Raw genomic sequence first — 20,466 nt, forward strand, 5'->3', positions numbered from 1 at the left:
AGTAGGTGAAAACACATGCACATTTTAATTTTAGGAAAAAAGTATATTAACAAAATAAAAATTTTAAAAGTAATAAGGAGTCTTAACTTGTCTTAACCCCTGAGAACCACTTCCTTATGCAACATGAGCATTTTCTATCATGCAATTCAAGATAGAGACATTTGCCTGGAGGGCTTCTTCCATCCAGAACAAGGAGCAGATCCCATACTTTATATTCAGTAAACCTAACCAAAATGTCTGATTTGATTATCCCAGTAGAGGTACTTCTGAAATTCATACAAAACATTAACTACAAAAACTAATGTTTTTGATAGACTACTTTCAAAAGACAACTTTAATAAAAAATCTCAAGCAGTAATTTGGAAGAAATACAAGTACCTCATTTACCATCAAGGACAGAAAATAAGCACTAGACCAGCACTAAGTAGAAAACTGCTCTATCTCTGTAAATAGAAATAACAAGTAGGGGGGAAAAAAATAAAAAATTGACTTACCATTCTGAAGCAAACACCTGTATAAAAAAAAAGATAAAAAGAGATGTCAGTTTGTCTAACTTTTAAAAAATTATGTATCTCCTGACTTCACTTTCATCTATTTTATTAAATAGTAAGTAAATGAAACAAACAAAAACTTTCATATCTGAACATATTCAGAGAATGTTTTTTAAAATTATTTTCTTTTAAAATAAAAACAGAAAAGGAAGACTTTTTGTAGAAAAACAGTAATATTCTGAAACCAAAGAATCATAAAAAGCCACACTGCATATTCATTCTATTTCAAAAGGGTAAATAAAACAAAATACTTATTACCAAGGACAGTTAAGTATATTTGGCATACAACTTACCCATCCTCAGCTTTTAGAATTTCTTCTTTAAGTGCAAGGAATAAATTCAAATTTGAATGCAATAAAACATTTCTGTTTTTATTTTAATTCCATATTCTGGAAAAAGCAAAACTATGGGGACAGGAAATTGATCAGGTTTGCCAAGGGCTGGGGGAAGGAGAGCTGCAAAGGGGCAAGAGGGAAATTTCTAGGGTGAAAGCACTACCCTGCATCTCACCTGTGGTGGTCATTAAGTGATTGTACGCATTTTTCAACACTCATTAAACTATGCACTAAAAAAGGTGAATGTTACTGAATTTAAATTATACCTCAACTGAAAAAATGTTTTAAATACATTGGGAAATCATAAGTGATAGATCAAACCAATATCCAAAGAGGTCAAAAGATAATGCCTATATATACAGTAATTGAGCCTACTTAAAAAGATACAGAAGAGATCAATGGTTTAGATAATGTTATGTATTTTGTAAGCAGATTTATAATAACAGGAGGTATCATTTCTTTCCTGATGATAGCGTATTGTAGTATCAAATGAATATGAAGAAAAAGAGTAGTAATGCAATAAAGACAGGATATATCACAAATGGAATTTTTATAGGGCTATAAAAATATTTTAAAAGATACATATAAAATGGGGAGAAATGAGGAGTGGCAAGTATTGATCAGAAGGGGAATCAGAAAGGCAATTTGTTATATAGATGGAAGGAAAGACAGTAGCTTGTAGAGACACAAGGAATTGGCAGAAAATTCACAGAGAAACTTCAGCTAAAGCAGACCATGTAGAAGAGAGGGACGGAACAGAATACAGGCAGAACTGTGAAAAGTGTGCAGTCGTTTTATCCTAAGCCTGAGGGGATCCCAAAAAGATGCTGCCCAAGAAGCATTAAAGGTTTAGGGCAGGGCTGTGTTGTGCCCATTCCCCCGAGGTCCTCCACAGCCAGCAGCTCCCCTGTGATGTCAGTATTAGGAAAAGAAAGCCAGGCAACGGAAGTAAACAGAAATTGGAAACATCTGGTCCGGCACTTTCCTATTCAAAGAACAGCCCAATGCCCAACAGCACCAGCAGAACCGGAGTTTTTCAGAAAATCATATTCTCAGGCCCCTTCCCCAGACCTCCAGAAACAAAAACTCTGCAGGTGGAGTCCAGGAATCAGGTTTTAGCATCCTCCCCGGGTGATTCACACGCCCACGAAAGTGTAGAACCAGTGGGTGGTGCTACCTTAATGGAAGGCCTGGCAAAGGTTTGAAAAGGATTTTTTTTTAAGATTTTATTTATTTATTTACTTGAGAAAAAGGGAGCATTAACCGGGATTAGGGGCAGAGGGATAGGGAGCCTGATGCGGAACTTGATTCCAGGACCCTGAGATCATGACCTGAGTCGAAGGCAGACGCTTAACCAACTGAGCCACCCAGGTGTCCCAGGACTTTTCCAATCAAGAACTGCATCGTAAAGGAAAAAGTCTCGTAGGGTATTGTGGATCTGATGCCTTTCTGGATGACGCTGTTCAAGTTCATGTTGGTAACTAAATCATGTGCTTGCAGATCAATGTTCCTTCACCTATTTTACAAGCCCACAGCACTACAGGAATGGAGCTTCAGACAATGAAAAGGCAAAAATCCCTGCCCCTGCGCCCTCCTTGGACCTGGTGGTAGAGCAGCCCAGGCAGCCCTTCACTTAGATTGTCACTTAGTTAAATATTCAAAACCATGTCACTGCACTCCACAAATTATTCGAGCCCCAAACTTCATTTAAGACTTACCAAAAAAAAAAAAAAAAAAAGCTGATTCTGTTTCAATGTTTTTAGAAAAATGGGTAATATTGTTTTTATGCCCTAGTCCAAATTATCATCATCTCTCAACAGCCTCCTTAACTAGTCTCCCTGCTTCTAGTTCCGCCCTCCTACAGTCTATTCTCTATAAAACACCCAAGGTGATTTTCTCTTAAGTAATGTCGTATCACTTTCTTCCCCAGCTAAAACCCTCTACTGGCTTATCATTACACTCAAAATAAGAGGTGTCCTACTTACCACAGCCTCCAGACTCCCTCCCCCATGAATCTACCTCATATTTTAGGACTCCCTCTTTGCTCTCTCCATTTCAGACAAATTTGCTTCTCTCGTGCTCCTCAATATGCCAAGCATATTCCTGCCTCACAGCCTTTGTATGTACTATTCCCTCTGCCTAAAATGCTCTTCCCCTGACCTTCTCATGACTAACTCTGTCTCCTTCATGTCTCTGCATGAATGTCATCTCCTTAGAAGTATTAATGAAGGATGGTTGGAAGAAAGGCAGGCAGGGACAAGGGTCCCCCACCCCACCCCCGCCCTAAGAGGAAACCACCCTTAAAAGGATTTTACACCACCCTGGATGGAGCCATCCACCCTTTCCCAGATGATAGGTAGATGACAAAAACCTGACTGGGTGATGGGCACATGGAGGGTTAACAAGATTAAAACAGCCTGCCCTCAAACCCATAAAATCCCCTAGACTTAGAAACTCTGGTGGCAACCCTCTCAGGTCCCCTCCCTCTTCAGGAGTTTTGCACTATCGCTCAATAAACTTTGCTTTACTATCACTCAAAAAACTTCGCTTTGCTGCCCACCACTCTTCCTCTGGTCTGCCTCTTCATTCTTCAAAGCAGTGTGACCAAGAACCACAGGCACTAAAGGAAAAGAAATCCTGTAACAATATGTCCCCTGACCAATTCATCTAAAACAGCAATGCACCCCATATGTTTCCTGCATATGCATAGTACTGATTACCATATGACATTACATTTATTTGTTTACCTTTTTAAAAATTTCCTGTCTCACTGAAAGTTCTATTAGGGCACGACTTTTTTCTGTCTTGTTCACCACTGTGTTCCCGGCACCTAGATCAGAGCTGGGCACATAGCAGTTGAATAAATGAATGAAAGATAAACCAGCTGATAAGTATTTAAGTGAAATACTTAACTCTCCCGTAATAATTCCTTATTAATATTGCAAATATACATACAGGCAGATTGATTAGACTTTAAGTCTAATTCAAAATAATAAATTTACTGCATTCCAGAGCTGGAAAGAATCTCAAGAATTCTGTGTTGATTCTAGCAGAACTTTACCTAAAAGATAATACGTAGTGTTATGAAAATTAGTAATGGGAAATCTCACTCAAATGGAGTTGGGAGGTTTCAGCAGGGGGAGCTCTCACACCCTGCAACTCATACTCCATTGTAGACCCAACAGGAAGTGAGGGACTTGACCTTACCCAGGCTTGACCTTGCACATAGATAGTACTCTGCTACTGAAGCCTAAGGAAGAAACACTTTCCTCATCCCCTGTCCCCTCATCTGGGGAACAGCTCAGCCAAAGAGAAGCCACCACACTTGGGATTCCCAGTTTACCCCACTGGACTTTTAGTTCGTACTTCCCGAAGTACACCTTTTCTCCTTAAAAAAGCACACCTCTCCTTTGTTGCCCAGACTCACCTAAGGTTGTGCCCCAACTTGTTTGTCCTGATTCACAATCCTCTTTTAGTCCCAAATAAATCTTTTTTTGCTGGTAAAATAACTGGCAGTTTTACTTTTAAAGTTAACATTACATATATACATACATATTTAGTATATAAAATAAAGGGTAGCAACAAGCCACTAGATAATGCCTAAGTTGGCAAAAAAAGAACTATTAATATCAGCATGTTGTTTATAAATAAAAACATAACAACCACAAGAACGGGAAAAAGTAAAGGTTAAATCGGTCCTCTTAGAGAACTTACAGGATTTGAGATGAGAGACTGAAGCAGAATGTGGTGGCTGTATTTATAACTATAAGCAATAAGGGCACACTCATTTATTGAAGAAATCTTAAAACAGTAGAGTTAAAGGACTGCCATTTAAGAGACATAATTTTGGGCTAAGTTCATACTGCTTGACAAACCAGGTAGAAAATGGAAATGTTGCCCATTACTCTAGGCAGTGACAGATGGACAACGAAACATAAGACTGAAATAAATCCTGTATGAAAGATTCAGTATGGACTTAACAGAAATTTAATTTGTCTTGGTTATCAATCTAACGTTTTGAGGTTGAGACCATGGAGATCAAAGATTTCCTGGAATAAGTCCTTCTGTGTCACTAGCTGGGAAAGAATACAGAATGTAATCATTACTGTTAAATTTACTTAATTTATGAATATCTGTGGCAGACACTGCTAACTGCCTACACAGAATCCATACTGCCCTTCTAACTTTCTAACAGATTCTGATTTTACTTGGGGCAGCAACATGCCTTTCTATAGTTCCCGTCTTCCTTGTAAGAGGAGTGGCCCATGAGATGTGAGCCACGTCCCTGGTGGAAGGCTTCAGGAAAGCGCATTGACAGGACTGACGTGGCTGGAGGTTTCGCCCTCATAGCCGCCCTCTTCCTGACTGTAGGGTGACTATCATGATGGAGCTATAGCAGCCTTATTGAAACCATGAGGAAAAGGCCAAGGACATCGCAATGGCCTCAGCCCTGACCCTCCTGAGGGGAATGGGGAATGACTGCTAAAGGGAAATGTTAGGGAGGGATTCTTTTTGGGGAGATGGAAATGTTCTGGAATTAGTGGTGATGGGTGCAAAAACATTGTGACTACTGGAAAAAATCACTGTATATTTAGTATGCTTTGAACACTTTAAAAGGGTGAGTTTAATATTATGTGAATTATATCTCAATTTTTTAAAATGTCACCCAAAAAAAAGAAAAAGGAGAGCAGAAAACAGGACCATGGTGTAGTCCTTCCTGCCTCTTTCTGTCAAACAAAGGCAGTCATTCTCCCATTGTGGTCACCAGACAACCTCCCTGATTTTCCTTTCACCCCACACACAAACACTGTGGGGAACAGAACATCTTGAAGTACCGCGGCCAGAACTAAATGGTGGAGCTCTCTCTGGACTTTGCAACCTATTTCTAGAGGAGAAAGCTTCTGCGCCTCCATGGTAGTTCCTTCTTTGAGGAGGAATATCCATTAGTGTGACACTCTTGGACACTCTACCCTGTCCCTACTCCTCCTCAGGAACATGCAGGGGCTTATCTAACTGGTAAGTTCAGAAGGAGAAACAAGCATAGCCCAGTGCTTCCTCTTCTACCTCCTCCTGGGAGTGAGTTTCCCTTGGGGATCGGAGATCGTATGTATCTCCCGGTTCCGCCTGTTAGGGGAGCCCTGCCTGTGCCAGGATGAGTGTGTTTCCTTCTGCACTGAGATTGTCGTGAAGTCCACTTACCTGAAGATTCACACCACGTTCCCAAACTTCTGCTTCACTCTTTGTCTTCCTTGTCAAGAACTCACATAATGAAGAGGGCCCCTTAGGCCCCTTAACCACAACCCCACAGGAATGTGCATTGAGAGGTGTCAGCCCATTCACTTTGTGAAGCAGTGAACCATGCAAGAATTAATCATCCAAAGCTCCATAACCCACTTGCAATTTTCTCAGAATCTTTCTGAGAGTCCTGATCCCTGGTTTGAAGCCCTTGGTACAACAGAGGGAGATCCGTATAGAAAGCAAAAGCAACATGGAGATAGGTTCTCTGCAGTTTATCATCAGCCCTGGCTGGAATGGAGCACTCCTGGGACTGGGCCTGTGTTGGAAGAGATGCTTCTATGGGCTTCCATGGCCTCTCTGGCCCTGCTTCCACCTCACTTGTTAAAGAGAAGGGAAGCTGATACGACACATGCAGGTTTTTTACAGACACACCGCTCTGGAAACTGGGACAGAGACATCAGCCCCTTCAGTTATGAAAGACTCCAAACACAATATACTGCTGAGTCGAGACTCAATCGGCTGCAAATGTGCAAAGATGTGTCAGTGAGAGCCTCTGAGGTGAATATTTGCAAAGCAAATCTTACTTTAAATTCACAAAGAAGCACCGATATTTAAAGAAACCATGATGAATTTTAAACATCCGCATCCTTTCATGTAAAATCAAATTTTTATATTGTAATGTGCCCCTTAATCCTGGGATCTGACTGCATGGTGTCAATTTTGGATGCAGGAAGTCATCCAGTCACTACTTTACACAGCAGCTCTTAATGATGTTAATCATCTTTTTTAGAAAGGCCTTCCTTTAACCTTTCACCTTCCATCCAGGGTCTGTCCCCTGGAGCCACACACCATGGCATCTTTCAGATTGTTGAAACTGCTGTCATACTACTGTTTCTTCTCCAAGCCAACTATCCCCTTGCACTTCAATTTAATTGAAGACACTTCTGAAGTCCCCACCAGAAGCACAGCTGTAGGGGCTATAAAAACAAGCCATCAGCTTGACCTTGAAAATACTATCCTTTTTGTCTAGTTGAGGCACAGATATGTGTACACAAATAATTGTATTCGAAAGCAGAATGGATTAACAAGAAGTAAAAACAAGAAGTAGAACAGGACTATAAATGAAATGCTGTAGAAACAAAGATAAGCAAGGTAATTAGACTTAATGATATTTATGTTTCTTGACTTTAGGTACTAAAATTTTCAACCTCTCAAACACAGCTTTTCCAGTCTACATAAGGAAAAATGTGTACACCCAAATCATGTGGTGTCGGACAAAGCTATTTAATAACTCATCCCTTTTTTTTTTTAATCAGAGAGAGAGCACAAGCAGGGGGAGCGACAGGCAGAGGGAGAAGCAGACTCCCACTGAGCAAGGAGCCCAATGCAGGGCTCGAACCCAGCACCCTGGGATCATGACCTGAGCCGAAGGCAGATGCTTAACTGGCTGCTGCACCACCCAGGCGTCTCTCATCCCGATTTTTTAAAGCAATCTTTAAAAAAAATATTTATGTTTGTAGTCCAATAAGTTACTCCTATTCTGAATCTGAGTTAATATTTTCAAAAATCAACTGCCAAATTTCTAAAGCACAGGTAAACCAACAGAGGGCCACAATCCATTTCTATGACTGTCATTAGTATTCAGCCAAGAGCTGGTAAATCATCAAAGCATCTATACACAGCTTAATCAATTTCCCTTTCCAATTTTCAGATATTATTCTAGATGTAACCGTAATTAAAGATTCAGAGGAACATTTTAAGCCATGCCATGGTTACGAATACTCCAAAAATACAGAAGCTCAGTCCTCTGCTCCCCTATCCCTTATCCCAATGTCCCCATTGCAACAGAAATTGGTGGGGGAATACGTGCAGCTTCTTGAGAACAGGGAGATTAAAACATAAAGAATGGAAAGGGCGGGGGGAGAGTAACTTAACAGTGGAGAAACCTGGTGAACACTCTCAGCCAGGTGATCAAGGTTAACATCAACAGCGACAGTCACAGTGATAGTACGGACCCTTGATACTGTGTAATGAGAATGGCACTTTGCCTGGTCTCCCTCACAATAACCCCAAACCCCAGTCTTACTATGACAAAAATACCAGACAAATCCCAACTGGGAGCTTTCTACAAAGCACCTAACCTCAAAGTATTCCTCAAGACTGCCGAAATCACTGAGAACAAGGCAAGTCGACAAAACTGTCACAGCTTAAAGAAGCCTAAGCAGACAAGACGACCAAATGTAAAGTGATATCCTAGATGAATCCTGGAACAGAAAGAGGACTTTAGGTTAAAAACTAAAAAAATCTGAATAAAGTATAGACTTTAGTTAATCATAATGTATCAATATTGGCTCACCATTTGGGACAAATGTACCATACTAATGTAAGATTTTAATTAAAGAAACTGAATGTGGGGTATACAGGAACTCCCTACAGTATCTTCCAACTTTCCTATAAATTTGAAACTATTCTAAAACACAACATTTATTTTTTAAAAAGGCAGAGGAAGAGAAGCAGCAATGGAAAGGTGACGGCAACCAAAGGTTCTATATGTCAGCTTTGCAGATGCTCCTCAGAAGTGAATCCAATATTGGTAATATTGTTTCTATAAGTGTATTTTCCTGAATTTCAAACAACCAAGTTAAAAACTAATTCTTGGAATATAATCTGTTTGTAAATTAGGCCGTGTGTATTTGAGAACAAGGCAGGTAATACTTGACCCCTAGAATGGTTTGACTGCCTTTTATCATCAAGGATGTCTTCAAACATTCTAAACACAAATATAACAAACCTTTTTTGGGTTGGAAAATATTTCCTATCATAAACTCCATCAAGCCGGTTTAATTCATTGACCAATTTTCCAACAGGACAGGACAATTAAATCATTTTCCATATCTTCCATGTTCATTTTGCTATCATTGAAACCATCTTCATTGGGAATATTTCCCATTTAAATATTTTACTGACAATTTTTTTTATCAATCTGTTTTGTCCATATTAAATGTTCCCAATTACACCTCCTTCCATTGTAAATTTATTTTCAAAGCCATTATTTCTAGCAAGCCAGCTTTCACTAAGATTTTATTATTCCATACTTTTAGAAGTTAAATTTACAATGTTCCCTCTAATTATTATCCATTTATATTATTTTTGATTATTGTCGATTACTTCTACATAATCATTATGACTCAGACAAAAGGCTAATGGTTTGTATTATTTCTTAAGTAATCCATGAGAAAATAGTGAGTTTTATGAGACAGAGATACAGACAAATATACAGAAATAGTGGCAGTGTCAACAAGCAATGGAGAGGCAGAGGCCTGACTGCTTATGGACCAGGTCAAACTTCCTTGGAACCAAAAGTACCATAAAAATGTCCTCTGGGTCATCCAGAATGGTCCAAATAGCTGAGTCCAAATGTCCTACATCAGTTTATGTATGTGTTTGGTGCATAAGTTAGGAAGAAGGCAAAATAAAGGTGGAAAAGTATTGAGAGGAGAATCAAGAGATTATAATGATTAAGAGCATGGGCTCTGGTATCGGACTGTCAAGGTTCAAATCCCAGCACCACCACTTAACTCACTGTTACTGGGAAAGTTACTTCTCTATGCCTCAATTTCTCTACCTGTTAAATGAGGGAAATGTTGAGGTCACAGCGTTGAGGATTCAATGAGACAACACAGGTAAACCTTGGGTACAGAGCTTGGCACATCCTAAGTTCTCAGCAAATGTCAGTGTATATGTGAGCAAACATGTGATTGTGAATTTGTCTTACATACTATGCCTTGATAAATAAATAGTTTGCACGTACTCTTCCATTTAATATACTGCAAACGATGGAAGTTAGCCCTAAAGCTGATTTTTTATTTTATTTTTTTTTAAGATTTTATTTATTTATTTGACAGAGAGAGAGACAGCGAGAGAGGGAACACAAGCAGGGAGAGTGGGAGAGGGAGAAGCAGACTCCCAGCTAAGCGGGGAGCCCAATGCGGGGCTCAATCCCAGGACCCCAGGATTATGACCTGAGCCGAAGGCAGACGCTTAACAACTGAGCCACCCAGGCGCCCCTAAAGTGGATTTTTTAAATCCCACTATTTGTGTAGTACATTTCTTTTTATATTTGTAATGCTGCCCAAAACTGATCTTCACATACCATATAACCACCATATGCACAAAAGTACAGTTATATTGTTAAAATCGAGAGAAACACATTATGTATTAACAGAAAAACACCACATAATGAAAAAGCGCAGGTTTTAGAATTTGAGAGATGCAGGACCAAATCCCATTTGTCAACTAAGGACTGGTCCAAGTTAGTGAACTTCTCCGTATTTGTTTTCTCATTGTGAAAACAGGAATAAGACATATCTCACAAAATTGTGATGAGGATCAAGTAAACAATAGTAAGATGCTCAGCACATGGAACATACCCCATAAATGTCACGTGCACAGACACATACACACACTCCTTAACTACTGCCATTTCTGTCCAAATGACCAAATATTTTGTCAGATAGTCTCTGCCACCATTTTCATATTTTATGTCCTGTGCTTCCAATGACTTATTGTGGTAGTTTTCAATCCACAATACCAGACAGTTGGGTGTACCCAAAGACCTTCTATAGGGTACAAGGCCATCGATAATTTTAAGAAAATCAATTTCCAGATCTTCAACATTCACATGTATTCTTTCCTGACACGGGCCTATCTGCGAAAGAACCTGTGCTCTGAGGTGGTTCTCCTTTCCTACCTCCCTTTCACAACCATCTTTGAAAGGAAGGCCCATCTATTTACAAAAAGCATACTCTTGCCCATCTTTAATCTGACCCTGTACATTACTTCAAAGTGTAAAAACCTCTAGCGTACCAAAATAAAGTACACTTCCTTTAATCAAGGTTCCATAAATACCCCCAGCTTTCTCCTTAAGAAATAAATTTCCAATACAAATTTTCCTTTTAAATTGAATGTTTATCATGTCTTTAAATGTATTTTTATTATCTTCATGATTGTGTTCCAATAATAATCACAAAAGCAACTCAAGCCAGAAGAAAAAAAATTAATAGAGCTTTATGGTCAAATTAAGAAAATATATCTAAATGTATATGTGTATATATACACACACATACTATACATATATATTGCAAAAAAAAGGTTGATAGTGTGATCAATAAACTCTCAAACATAACAATGGGATAAAACGCTGTGGGGAAACTAGAATGGAAATCAAACTCAGAGGAAAGGTATGATGTAAAATTTCCCAACGTTAAAAAGCTTTAATTTAAATGAATAACGGTAAATAGTAAATCACTACCATATTTATATTCCATTGGATAAATTTCAGAGTGATTTAACATTTTAATTGAGAAGTAACAACGGCAAAAATAAGCCAGACATTACATCCTTTGCAACTATTTGAAGTCAGGATGAAACAAAAATTAGATAACTCTTTTAAAAGCTACAAGGCCGGGGGGAGCGGGGGGAGTGTAATCTCTGGCAGAGTGAACTATCAAACATCATCCAGGTGTCCTTTCTGAAACTCAAGTCAGCCCGGTAATTTAAGTGGCATGAACCGGAGACCACTGGTTCAAAGGCCCTCTCTGCCTTTCCCACCCAGCCTTGTTCTTTCCCTGTCTACCGGCCGTCCCCCGACCCCGCACCCCCCCACTCCGCGGGCTCGGAATGCCTTTCTCCCTCCCCTCGCCCCCGCGGCCCCCGCGTTCTCAGCTCTTCCTCCCCCGCCCACCCCAGCTCTCCGGCGCAGGCGCGCTTCGCTTCCTTTCCCACCCGCGGCTGCTGTGTCATGGCAGAGCGGAAGTTCCTGCCTCCCCGAGTGTGGCGGGGGGTGTGGGGGTCGTTAAGATGGGTGGCACTTCTGGTAGCTTTCTCCCCTTCCTCCCCTAACGCCTCTTTGATCTCCCACTGTAGGTGGGCGGTCCCCTACCCTGCACTCTCCCGAACACTTCGTAGTCCACGGATTTGAATCGCCCGGCGGCAGACATGGCGGCGGCAAGTCCTCTGCAGAGGAGCCGGAGCGGGGTTCGGGACGCGGCGACTGCGGCGGCCAGGAGAGGGAGGGGGCACATGGGACCTGTCGGCGTACCCCGCGCCTGTCATCGGCCCGGGACGCGAGTGCGCCGGGGTCACGCGTCGGAAGGCGGCAAATGAACGGCGGTGCTGGGAACGGGCAGCTAAGGACACTAGACGGAGAGAGCGCTCGGCCCCTGGCGCCGAGGCCTCCCTCCTTGCCCTCCCCTCCCTTACGGAGCCAGACTGGCTTCCCCGGGAGGGATGCGCCGGTTCTGCGCTGCCTGCGATTCAGTTAACCTCGGGGCTCGTTTCTCAGTGTTGTTAAATACAAGCTGGATTCGGTGCCCAGATGTCGATAGTTTGGTAACCAAACGTGATTGCTTTTGAACTGAAAGATCTGCTAGCTTGGTGCTTGAGGGTACTTGGTTAGTGAGTTAATTTTTGTGAAATGTTTAGGCGACTGCCAAGTCTATTTGGCTATTTTGAGCCAATTCTTATTGTCAGCATCCTCTTCACCTCTTCTATTGCGTCAGAAAGGTTTGCGGCCTGAATCCACATTCTACGTGGATTGTGATATTTTCTAGGACGAAACTTTAAAAATCTAACCTGTTCTGTGCCGTGGAAACGGGGAGGAAAGTAATCGTCTTTTCTGCTATTCACTCACATAGTTTTTTTATGGCCTTGATTATTGTTCAACATCCCAGTTGCCTACAAGGTTAAGGCACTTTGTACTTAAGAGAATTTAACTTCATGGTGAGCTGTTATGAAGTCTTAATTTAAAGCAACCCACCACTCCAAAGAATCTGGATACAGCTATTGATAATCTGCTGCCTTCCAGAATTCCAAATCTTTTTACTGGTGAGAATTTGCATTTCTCAACATATTGTTGGCTTCAATACCTTACATATTTCTCTGCATCTGGCCACAGAGTTAAAATAATCCTCTGCAACCTGATTCAATATTATGTGCCAATTTTATTAGGGAACACCAAAAATCATCTAAAACTTGTTTAGAATTTGGTTGAAACGTTTTAAAGTAAAATATGTTCTGGAAGTGCTAATTTCCAGATAATTTTATGTAATGAAGATCCTGGTTTATTGCAGAGATCACAATTTATGTCTTCCTCTCATCTCCCTTCCAGTTTATTCCATGCAGATTCTAGAATCAACATAGATCCTATATCATTCTTTTCAATGACATCTCCTCAGAGTCTCTCCATTGTATTCTGAGGTCTTCAGCCTAAAAACTAACCTCTTATGACCTGCTTATTCCCATCCATAGATTATTCTATAGTATATAAGTAACCCATAGTCAAGGCACTTTGGATTATTCAGCTCTCTGAACATACCCTGACCTTTAAAAAAAAAACAACAGGCGGTGCTTGTCGGGCATCGCGGGAGCGGGCGGTGATGAGACGGTTGGCCACAGAAGGAGCATGGCGCTCTTGGCCGTGCGCTTGGTGCTGTTGCTTCTGGCCGGGGACTTGGCGGTCTCTTTGGACTCTTTGAGCTCTGACTTTGACCAGCCTTCAGAATACAGAACACCAAACTGCAGTCAGTATAAATTACCAGGATGTCCCAGAGACTTTAACCCCGTGTGTGGAAGCGACATGTCCACTTATCCCAACGAGTGTACTCTGTGTATGAAAATCAGGGAAGATGGTCATGATATTAAAATAATCCGGAGTGGACTGTGTTGATGGAGCGGTTTATAGAAGAGAACTCGGAGAAACCACCTTCAGCAGTATGCTGGATGAATTCCATTTCCCCTTTTCTCTTTCTTATGTTCCTTTGCATGGGATTTGTTAGCCCACATTTTCTGAGAGGAGGTGTGGAAGAGAGCTATGTGCAGTGACTGATAATTAAAACAAACACAAAAAAATCCTTGTTTCTTGGCTTTTGCCCCTTGAGTTAAGCTTATTACCCAGGTGCCTTGTGCATTGCTTTATTTAGCTGGAATAAAATCAGCATTGTCTTCAAAAAAAAATTAAAAAAAAAAATAAAAAAAAAACAACAAAACTTTGCTCTTGGATCTACTTTGTCTAGAATACTTCTTCCTACTCCCAAATCTTCCTCTCTCCTGTTTAGTTGTCTGTGCAAGTACTTACCAGATTTCATCCTAATTATTTAGCATCTTCCCTGCTAGTACTGTGCCTTCCAAGAAGTAAAACTCAAATTGGGTTGAGATCCTGTCACTATCATTAATCCTGTCACTGATAAGGTTGACAGTTCCTTTTTCTTAGTCTTTGACTTTTCTCCACATTTACCCAAGAGTAACCCTGCCAATTATTATGTAGCTAATTTTAGAAATGCTATAGCAACAATTGACATTTGCTTAGCTAAAAAATTTTCTGTCTGCCAACTACAGAACATTAGTAAACAGGCATTTTTATGTACTGTTTCAGCATGGATTGCCAATAATACGTGATTCTAAGACTTTAAAGTTTTTAAGCAAATGTGGCTAATATTCAAGCTAATTTTAAATAATAGAAACATCTATGCATAGAGAATTTTTTTAAGTAGGACAAAATCATCTATAACCCTAACACAACCTTTATCATTTGTGTATTCTCTTACACATATATTTTATGTAGTTAAAATCATAGTATAAATTAAACCTTTGTTCTTTCTTTTTCTGTATTATAGCCTTTCCAATAAATATTTTATTAATTTCATGATATTCTGTTACGTGGGTATAACCATGAATTCACCTACTAAGTCCCTGTTGTTACACACCCAGGTTGCTTCTAATTTTTCATTACTGTAAAAAATATTGTGAAGAAAATATTCATGCACATAGCTTCCTTCCCATATTTTTTAATTATTTAGGATAGAAGTTAGAATACCCAAACTGTATAAATGTGTACTGTTCTTGATACATATTTTCAAGTGGTTTTTCAAAGGGCTGCACCAATTTCAATATACCACTACCAACAGTGTATGGGTGTATGACTGTTTGGCTTCTGATGCAAACAGACGTAAGCAGGTGCTTCACATACAATACATGATTCAATTAGAAGAAAAGTTTTCGTTTTATAACCTGAGCAGTAGCCTTGAAATAATTAGGCTTTGTGTTACTGCTGGTTGAAATTAAAACCTAGCGAAATCATTCCATTTCTTGAACCCTTTAAGACAATTTGTGTGTGATATAGGATCATGTTTAAGGTAATATATCGAAAAGGAAAATCCTGCTTGTATAATATGAGTGTAAAAAATGACCAGGCCCCAGAACCTGTGAAGTAGGGACAATGTAGTCTCTGCACCCAAAAGACATTTGAACTGAAGAGGTTCCACCTATAAAGCTCTAATTCATCACCATGAAGTATTGATTGAGAGTGATTTCTCAGAAATTTGACATTAAGGTATAGTTAATTTCAGGGACAACCAAAATTACTTTATCCATCAACATATTTCTACCCCTGAAATAGTTTTATAATAATTATGTTAAAAGAGCAGTAGTCAAGAGAATACAAATTGTTAACTTCCACAATTGAAGAGGCCTAAACAAACCAACTCTGTGATTCCTTCATGGACGGAATACTTAATAGATAAAGAAATGGTTAATAGTACTAAACTGGATTCAAGATCATTAGAGGCCAGTTTATTAGATGAAAAAAGCAGCTAGTTTCCCAGAAGAGCCTTTAATCTCATTACAAATTATCAGAAAATTGCTTAAGCATTTTATCAGGAAAGCATATTTCTTCTCAGAAGGAAATTTCTGTCCCAGGTTTGAACCAATTTTTCTTTATCACAATCCAATTTGATATTCAAAACTCAGAAGTACATTTATCATTAAAGTCACTTCCCTCGGGGTACCTGAGTGGCTCAGTCGGTTGGGCGTCTGCCTTCGGTTCAGGTCATGATCCCAGGGTCCTGGGATCAAGCCCCGCATCAGGCTCCCTGCTCAGCTGGGAGTCTGCTTCTCCCTCTCTCTCTGCCTGCCTCTCCTCCTGCTTGTGCTCTCTCCCTCTGTCAAATAAGTAAATAAAATCTTTAAAAAAAAGAAAAGAAAGGAAAAAAGACTCTCCTAGCCTGGTACTGCTGAGGCTCAAGAGGGGAGAGGGCATGGTTGATACCTCCTACCTCAGTTTCTGTCTGCCTGCACGAGAATTGGAAGAAACTCGTACTTTTGGAATCCAGTTTGGGCTCTCCAGGATTGGTAGATATTCAGAGCTCATTAGTTCTTTTGAAGGAACATTTCTGGGGAGGCTCAGAGCTTTCCCCCACCAGAAGTGCCCAACTTTTGCTCTCCTGATGGACAAGACCTATACTTCGGCTGTGCATACACACCCCTATCCCAACTTCTATATCAAATGCTACACCTCCAACCCCTTTCTGCTGAGAGATTGGCCCTCAGCAAGAAGGACACGTGGGTGGGATCCCTCCTAAAATGAACATGGGACCAGATCTCTCCTTCCCATCACATCTAATTGTGGGGCTCCTATCTCTGTCCTACCACTGAGAGAAGTTGCAGTTTGCTCTGAATTGAGCCCCTCTTTCTGCTGTCTTGGCAGGCATCATACAGATTATCTCCAGCCACAGTCTTTCCTCTTTACTTTCTTCAGGTATGGATCAAATACCAGTCCCTTCTTAGCTCCAAGGAGTAAATGCCAAGCTCTCAAAAAAAGGCGGGGAGGGGGGTTAAGGGGCCTCTTCGGAGGCACATGGTAAAGGGAAAGCACCTGATTTCTCTCTCCTGTAGTGGGAGGGGGGCAGAGAGGGAAAGCCATAGCCCTCTAATCACTTTGCTGGAAGAAATCCTCTCCAGCCTGACGTGGGTGTCGGGCTAAGGATCTTTTTTTTTTATTGACATATAATGTATTATTTGTTTCAGAGGTACAGGTCTATGATTCATCAGTCTTACACAATTCACAGCGCTCACCATAGCACATACCCTCCCCAATGTCCATCACCCAGCCACCCCATCCCTCCCACCCATCTCCATTCCAGCAACCCTCAGTTCATTTTCTGAGATTAAGAGTCTCTTATGGTTTGTCTCCCTCTTTCATCTTGTTTCATTTTCCCTCCCTTCCCCTATGATCCTCTTCTTGTTTCTCAAATTCCTCATATCAGTGAGATCATATGATACTTGTCTTTCTCTGATTGACTTATTTCACTTAGTGTAATACTCTCTAGTTCCATCCACATCATTGCAAATGGCAAGATTTCTTTTTTTGATGGCTGCATAATATTCCAGTGTGTGTGTGTGTGTGTGTGTGTGTGTGTGTGTGTGTGTGTGTGTATACCACATCTTCTTTATCCATTCATCTGTTGATGGACATCTAGGCTCTTTCCATAGTTTGGCTATTGTGGACATTGCTGCTATAAATATTGGGGTGCACATGCCCCTTTGGATCACTACATATGTATCTTTGGGGTAAATACCCGGTAGTGCAATTGCTGGGTCATAGGGTAGCTCTATTTTCAACTTTTTGAGGAACCTCCATACTATTTTCCAGAGTGGCTGCACCAGCTTGCATTCCCACAAACAGTGTAGGACGGTTCCCCTTTCTCCACATCCTCACCAACATCTCTCATTTCCTGACTTGTTAATTTTATGGGCTGAGGATCTTAAAGTCAGTTTGAAACACCCCTTTTGCATGACATGGTGGTGCAGTACCTCATCTTGAAATGAGGTGTAACTATTGTTTTCAGTCTCAGGTCTCAACTAAAACTGAGACCAAAAAGTCCTACTTTTCAAATCAACAGAATTCAATATATAAACCCTGTTTGGATCCTGATTTAAAATTATAAATTCAACAAGACATTTTTGAGACCAGTGGGGAAATCTGAACACAGGTTGACTTAAATATTACAGCATTAATCTTTGTTAATGAAATCATGGCATTGTGGGTGTATTTTTTTTAAAGGCCTTACCAATCAGAGGTGTATACTGAAATATAGAAGGATGCTGTGAAATGTTATTTGGGACTTGCTTTAAAATTCTCTTGAGTTGGGGGTAGGACGATATAGGTAGAATAAAGTTAGTAAGTTGGTGATAGTTATTCCAAGTGAGTCATAGGTACATGGGGATTGGATCCATTATACTATTCTCTAATTTTGTTATGTGTTTGAAATTTTTATGTAAAGTTTTAAGATAAAATTTAGGGGCACCTGGGTGGCTCAGTGGGTTGAGCATCTGACTCTTGATTTCAGCTCAGGTCGTGATCTCAGGGTCCTGAGATGGAGCCTGCCTTGGGCTCCGCACTCAGTGGGGAGTCTGCTTTTCTGTCTCCCTCTGCCCCACCCCACCTCCCATGTGCGCGCGCGCTCTCTCTCTCTCAAATAAATATATTTTTTATTTTAAAGATTTTTGTTTTTGTATTTGAGAGAGAGATCGAGCATACACAAGATGGGGGAGGGACAAAGGGAGAGGGAGAAGAAAACTCCTCTCTGAGCAGGGAAACTAAAGTGGGGCTCAATCCCAGGACCCTGGGATCATGACTTAAGCCAAAAGCAGACGCTTAACTGACTGAGCCACCCAGGCTTCCCTTTAAAATTTAAAGAGTCCATTTTCATTCTACAAAATATGTGATCAATAATCCTCAAAACTGTCAAGGCTGGGGCACCTGGGTGACTCAATCGGTTGGGCATCTGCCTTCCACTCGGGTCACGATTCCAGGGTCCTGGGATCGAGCCCCACATCGGGCTCGCTGCTCAGTGGTGAGTCTGTTTCTCCCTCTTCCTCTGCCCCTCTGCCTGCTTGTGCGCTCTCTCTCTCTCAAATAAGTAAAAATCTTTAAAAAACAAACAAAACGAAACGAAACAAAAAACTGTTAAGGCCATGAAAAACAATGAAAGCCTGAGAAATGACCAAGAGGAGCCTAAGGAGACATGCTGGTTAAAGGTAATGTGTATTCTGGATGGGATTCTGGAACAGAAAAAGGAGTTTAGGAAGAAACTGAGGACATCTGAATAAAGTGTGGGCTTTAGTGAAACAGTAAGGTATCAATAATTGGCTCCTTAACTGTGACAAATGTACCATACTAATGGAAGATATTAATAACAGGAGAAATTAGGTGTAGGGTATAGGAGAACTCTCTGCACTATCTTAATAATTTTATAAATCTAAAACTGTTCTAAAATTAAAAGTTTACTTTTCAAAATTCCATTTTAATATCCTGTTCTATGTTTTCATAATAACATTTCAAAATAATATCTCACCATAGTACATGAACAAAATTATTAGTTTAAAATTTTTTTAACTATTTCACTAAGTGGGCACATGATTTAAATTTTTTGTAATCTAAGTCAAGCTAAGATGGGACTAAACAGTTGACTTTCAAAGCACTAGATCAGGTCTTAACTGGTGTGAAGAAGCACAAATAGATAATTAAATATAGTAATGCCTCAATTAATGAAAAGAAACATAGTTCACTTCCAGAAGAAAATACATAAAATGCATAAGAACATGTCTAGATATGAAGAAACAGTATGGAAAAATGCCAGTATACTTAGCACTGAGTGCTTTAGAAAACAGGAAATATGCGTCTGTACGTCTTAACTAAGGAAAAGATACAGTTAAGACTAGATAAGGAGAGAACTAGTCATAGATACTGCTCCTTTTTTTTTTTTAGAGGCAACAAATGGCAAAGGCAGGTTTTGAACAGTATGCCCAGGCTCTGAGCTATAGCACCAAGATCAGGAAAGGGAAGAAAGGGGACAGACACCAACTCAGAAGAAAGTAGGCAGTACAGGCAACTTCTCTTCCTAATACTTCTCAAGCATAGAATTCAGCCAGTCTCAGATTTGCTTTTCCTGTGGAAGCAAGAAGCCTATCTGGGAAAGACATTCCTTCTGATCCCTCCTTAGTTTATACACACACACACACCCACACAAGCATGCACGCTTATTCCCTGAGAGGTATAAATCACATTTACCCTCAGATTTGGGCTAGTGACATCAAGGGTTCTCCTGTCCTGAAAACAAAATCTATTTCATGGTGCCCTTGGTAGATGATTGGTATACCACATCCATTCCAATCTCTTTCCAGCTTGCTTTCCTGTTCTGTAGAGCTGGAAAGTTTAAAGCTGCATCCCATAGACATTCCTGCAATTGGGATTCCTTATGTGATAGAGGATCAACACCAGTAGTATCATGCTGGATGCGGAGGGAGGGTATGAGTGAGGTAGAGGTCATCTGCTGCTTGTTCTGTGATAAGCACAATCAGAGAGGAGTTTAGTTTTTCTGTGGTTTTGTTAACTGAGGTCACAGTGACTACAACTTTTTGGGCACCAGGAGGCAGGGCTCAGGACATCCATTCTTACTAGTTAATATCATAGCAAGTGTGGCAGGTTCTGGAGTCGCAATTTCCTG

The 20,466-nt window shown here is 40.4% G+C and overlaps 2 protein-coding genes across 4 annotated transcripts in view; one reads left to right on the forward strand and one right to left on the reverse strand.

The window, feature by feature from the left end:
* Positions 1 to 12,365, reverse strand: part of ACYP2 (acylphosphatase 2) — a 162,575-nt gene extending 150,210 nt beyond the window's left edge. Inside the window, exons 1-3 of one of the 3 annotated variants that reach the window (XM_027623173.2) lie at positions 12,066 to 12,197; positions 3,634 to 3,727; positions 495 to 511 (exon numbers count right to left, since the gene is read on the reverse strand). In XM_027623173.2, coding sequence (XP_027478974.1) covers positions 495 to 497 — 3 coding nt within the window. In that variant the 5' untranslated portion in view covers positions 498 to 511; positions 3,634 to 3,727; positions 12,066 to 12,197. Of the gene's footprint in view, positions 1 to 494; positions 512 to 3,633; positions 3,728 to 6,085; positions 6,101 to 12,065 lie in introns of those variants that run through there. The other 2 variants (XM_027623174.2, XM_027623172.1) reach the window with 2 other exon arrangements.
* Positions 12,366 to 13,552: 1,187 nt separating this feature from the next.
* LOC113938071 (serine protease inhibitor Kazal-type 2-like) lies at positions 13,553 to 14,032 on the forward strand. The gene has a single exon (XM_027623175.1). It carries the CDS (start codon positions 13,587 to 13,589, stop codon positions 13,848 to 13,850), a length of 264 nt encoding a protein of 87 aa, XP_027478976.1. The 5' UTR covers positions 13,553 to 13,586; the 3' UTR covers positions 13,851 to 14,032.
* Positions 14,033 to 20,466: the final 6,434 nt, after the last annotated feature.

This window comes from Zalophus californianus, chromosome 8, assembly GCF_009762305.2.
Source record: "Zalophus californianus isolate mZalCal1 chromosome 8, mZalCal1.pri.v2, whole genome shotgun sequence".
NCBI classification, from domain to species: domain Eukaryota; kingdom Metazoa; phylum Chordata; class Mammalia; order Carnivora; family Otariidae; genus Zalophus; species Zalophus californianus.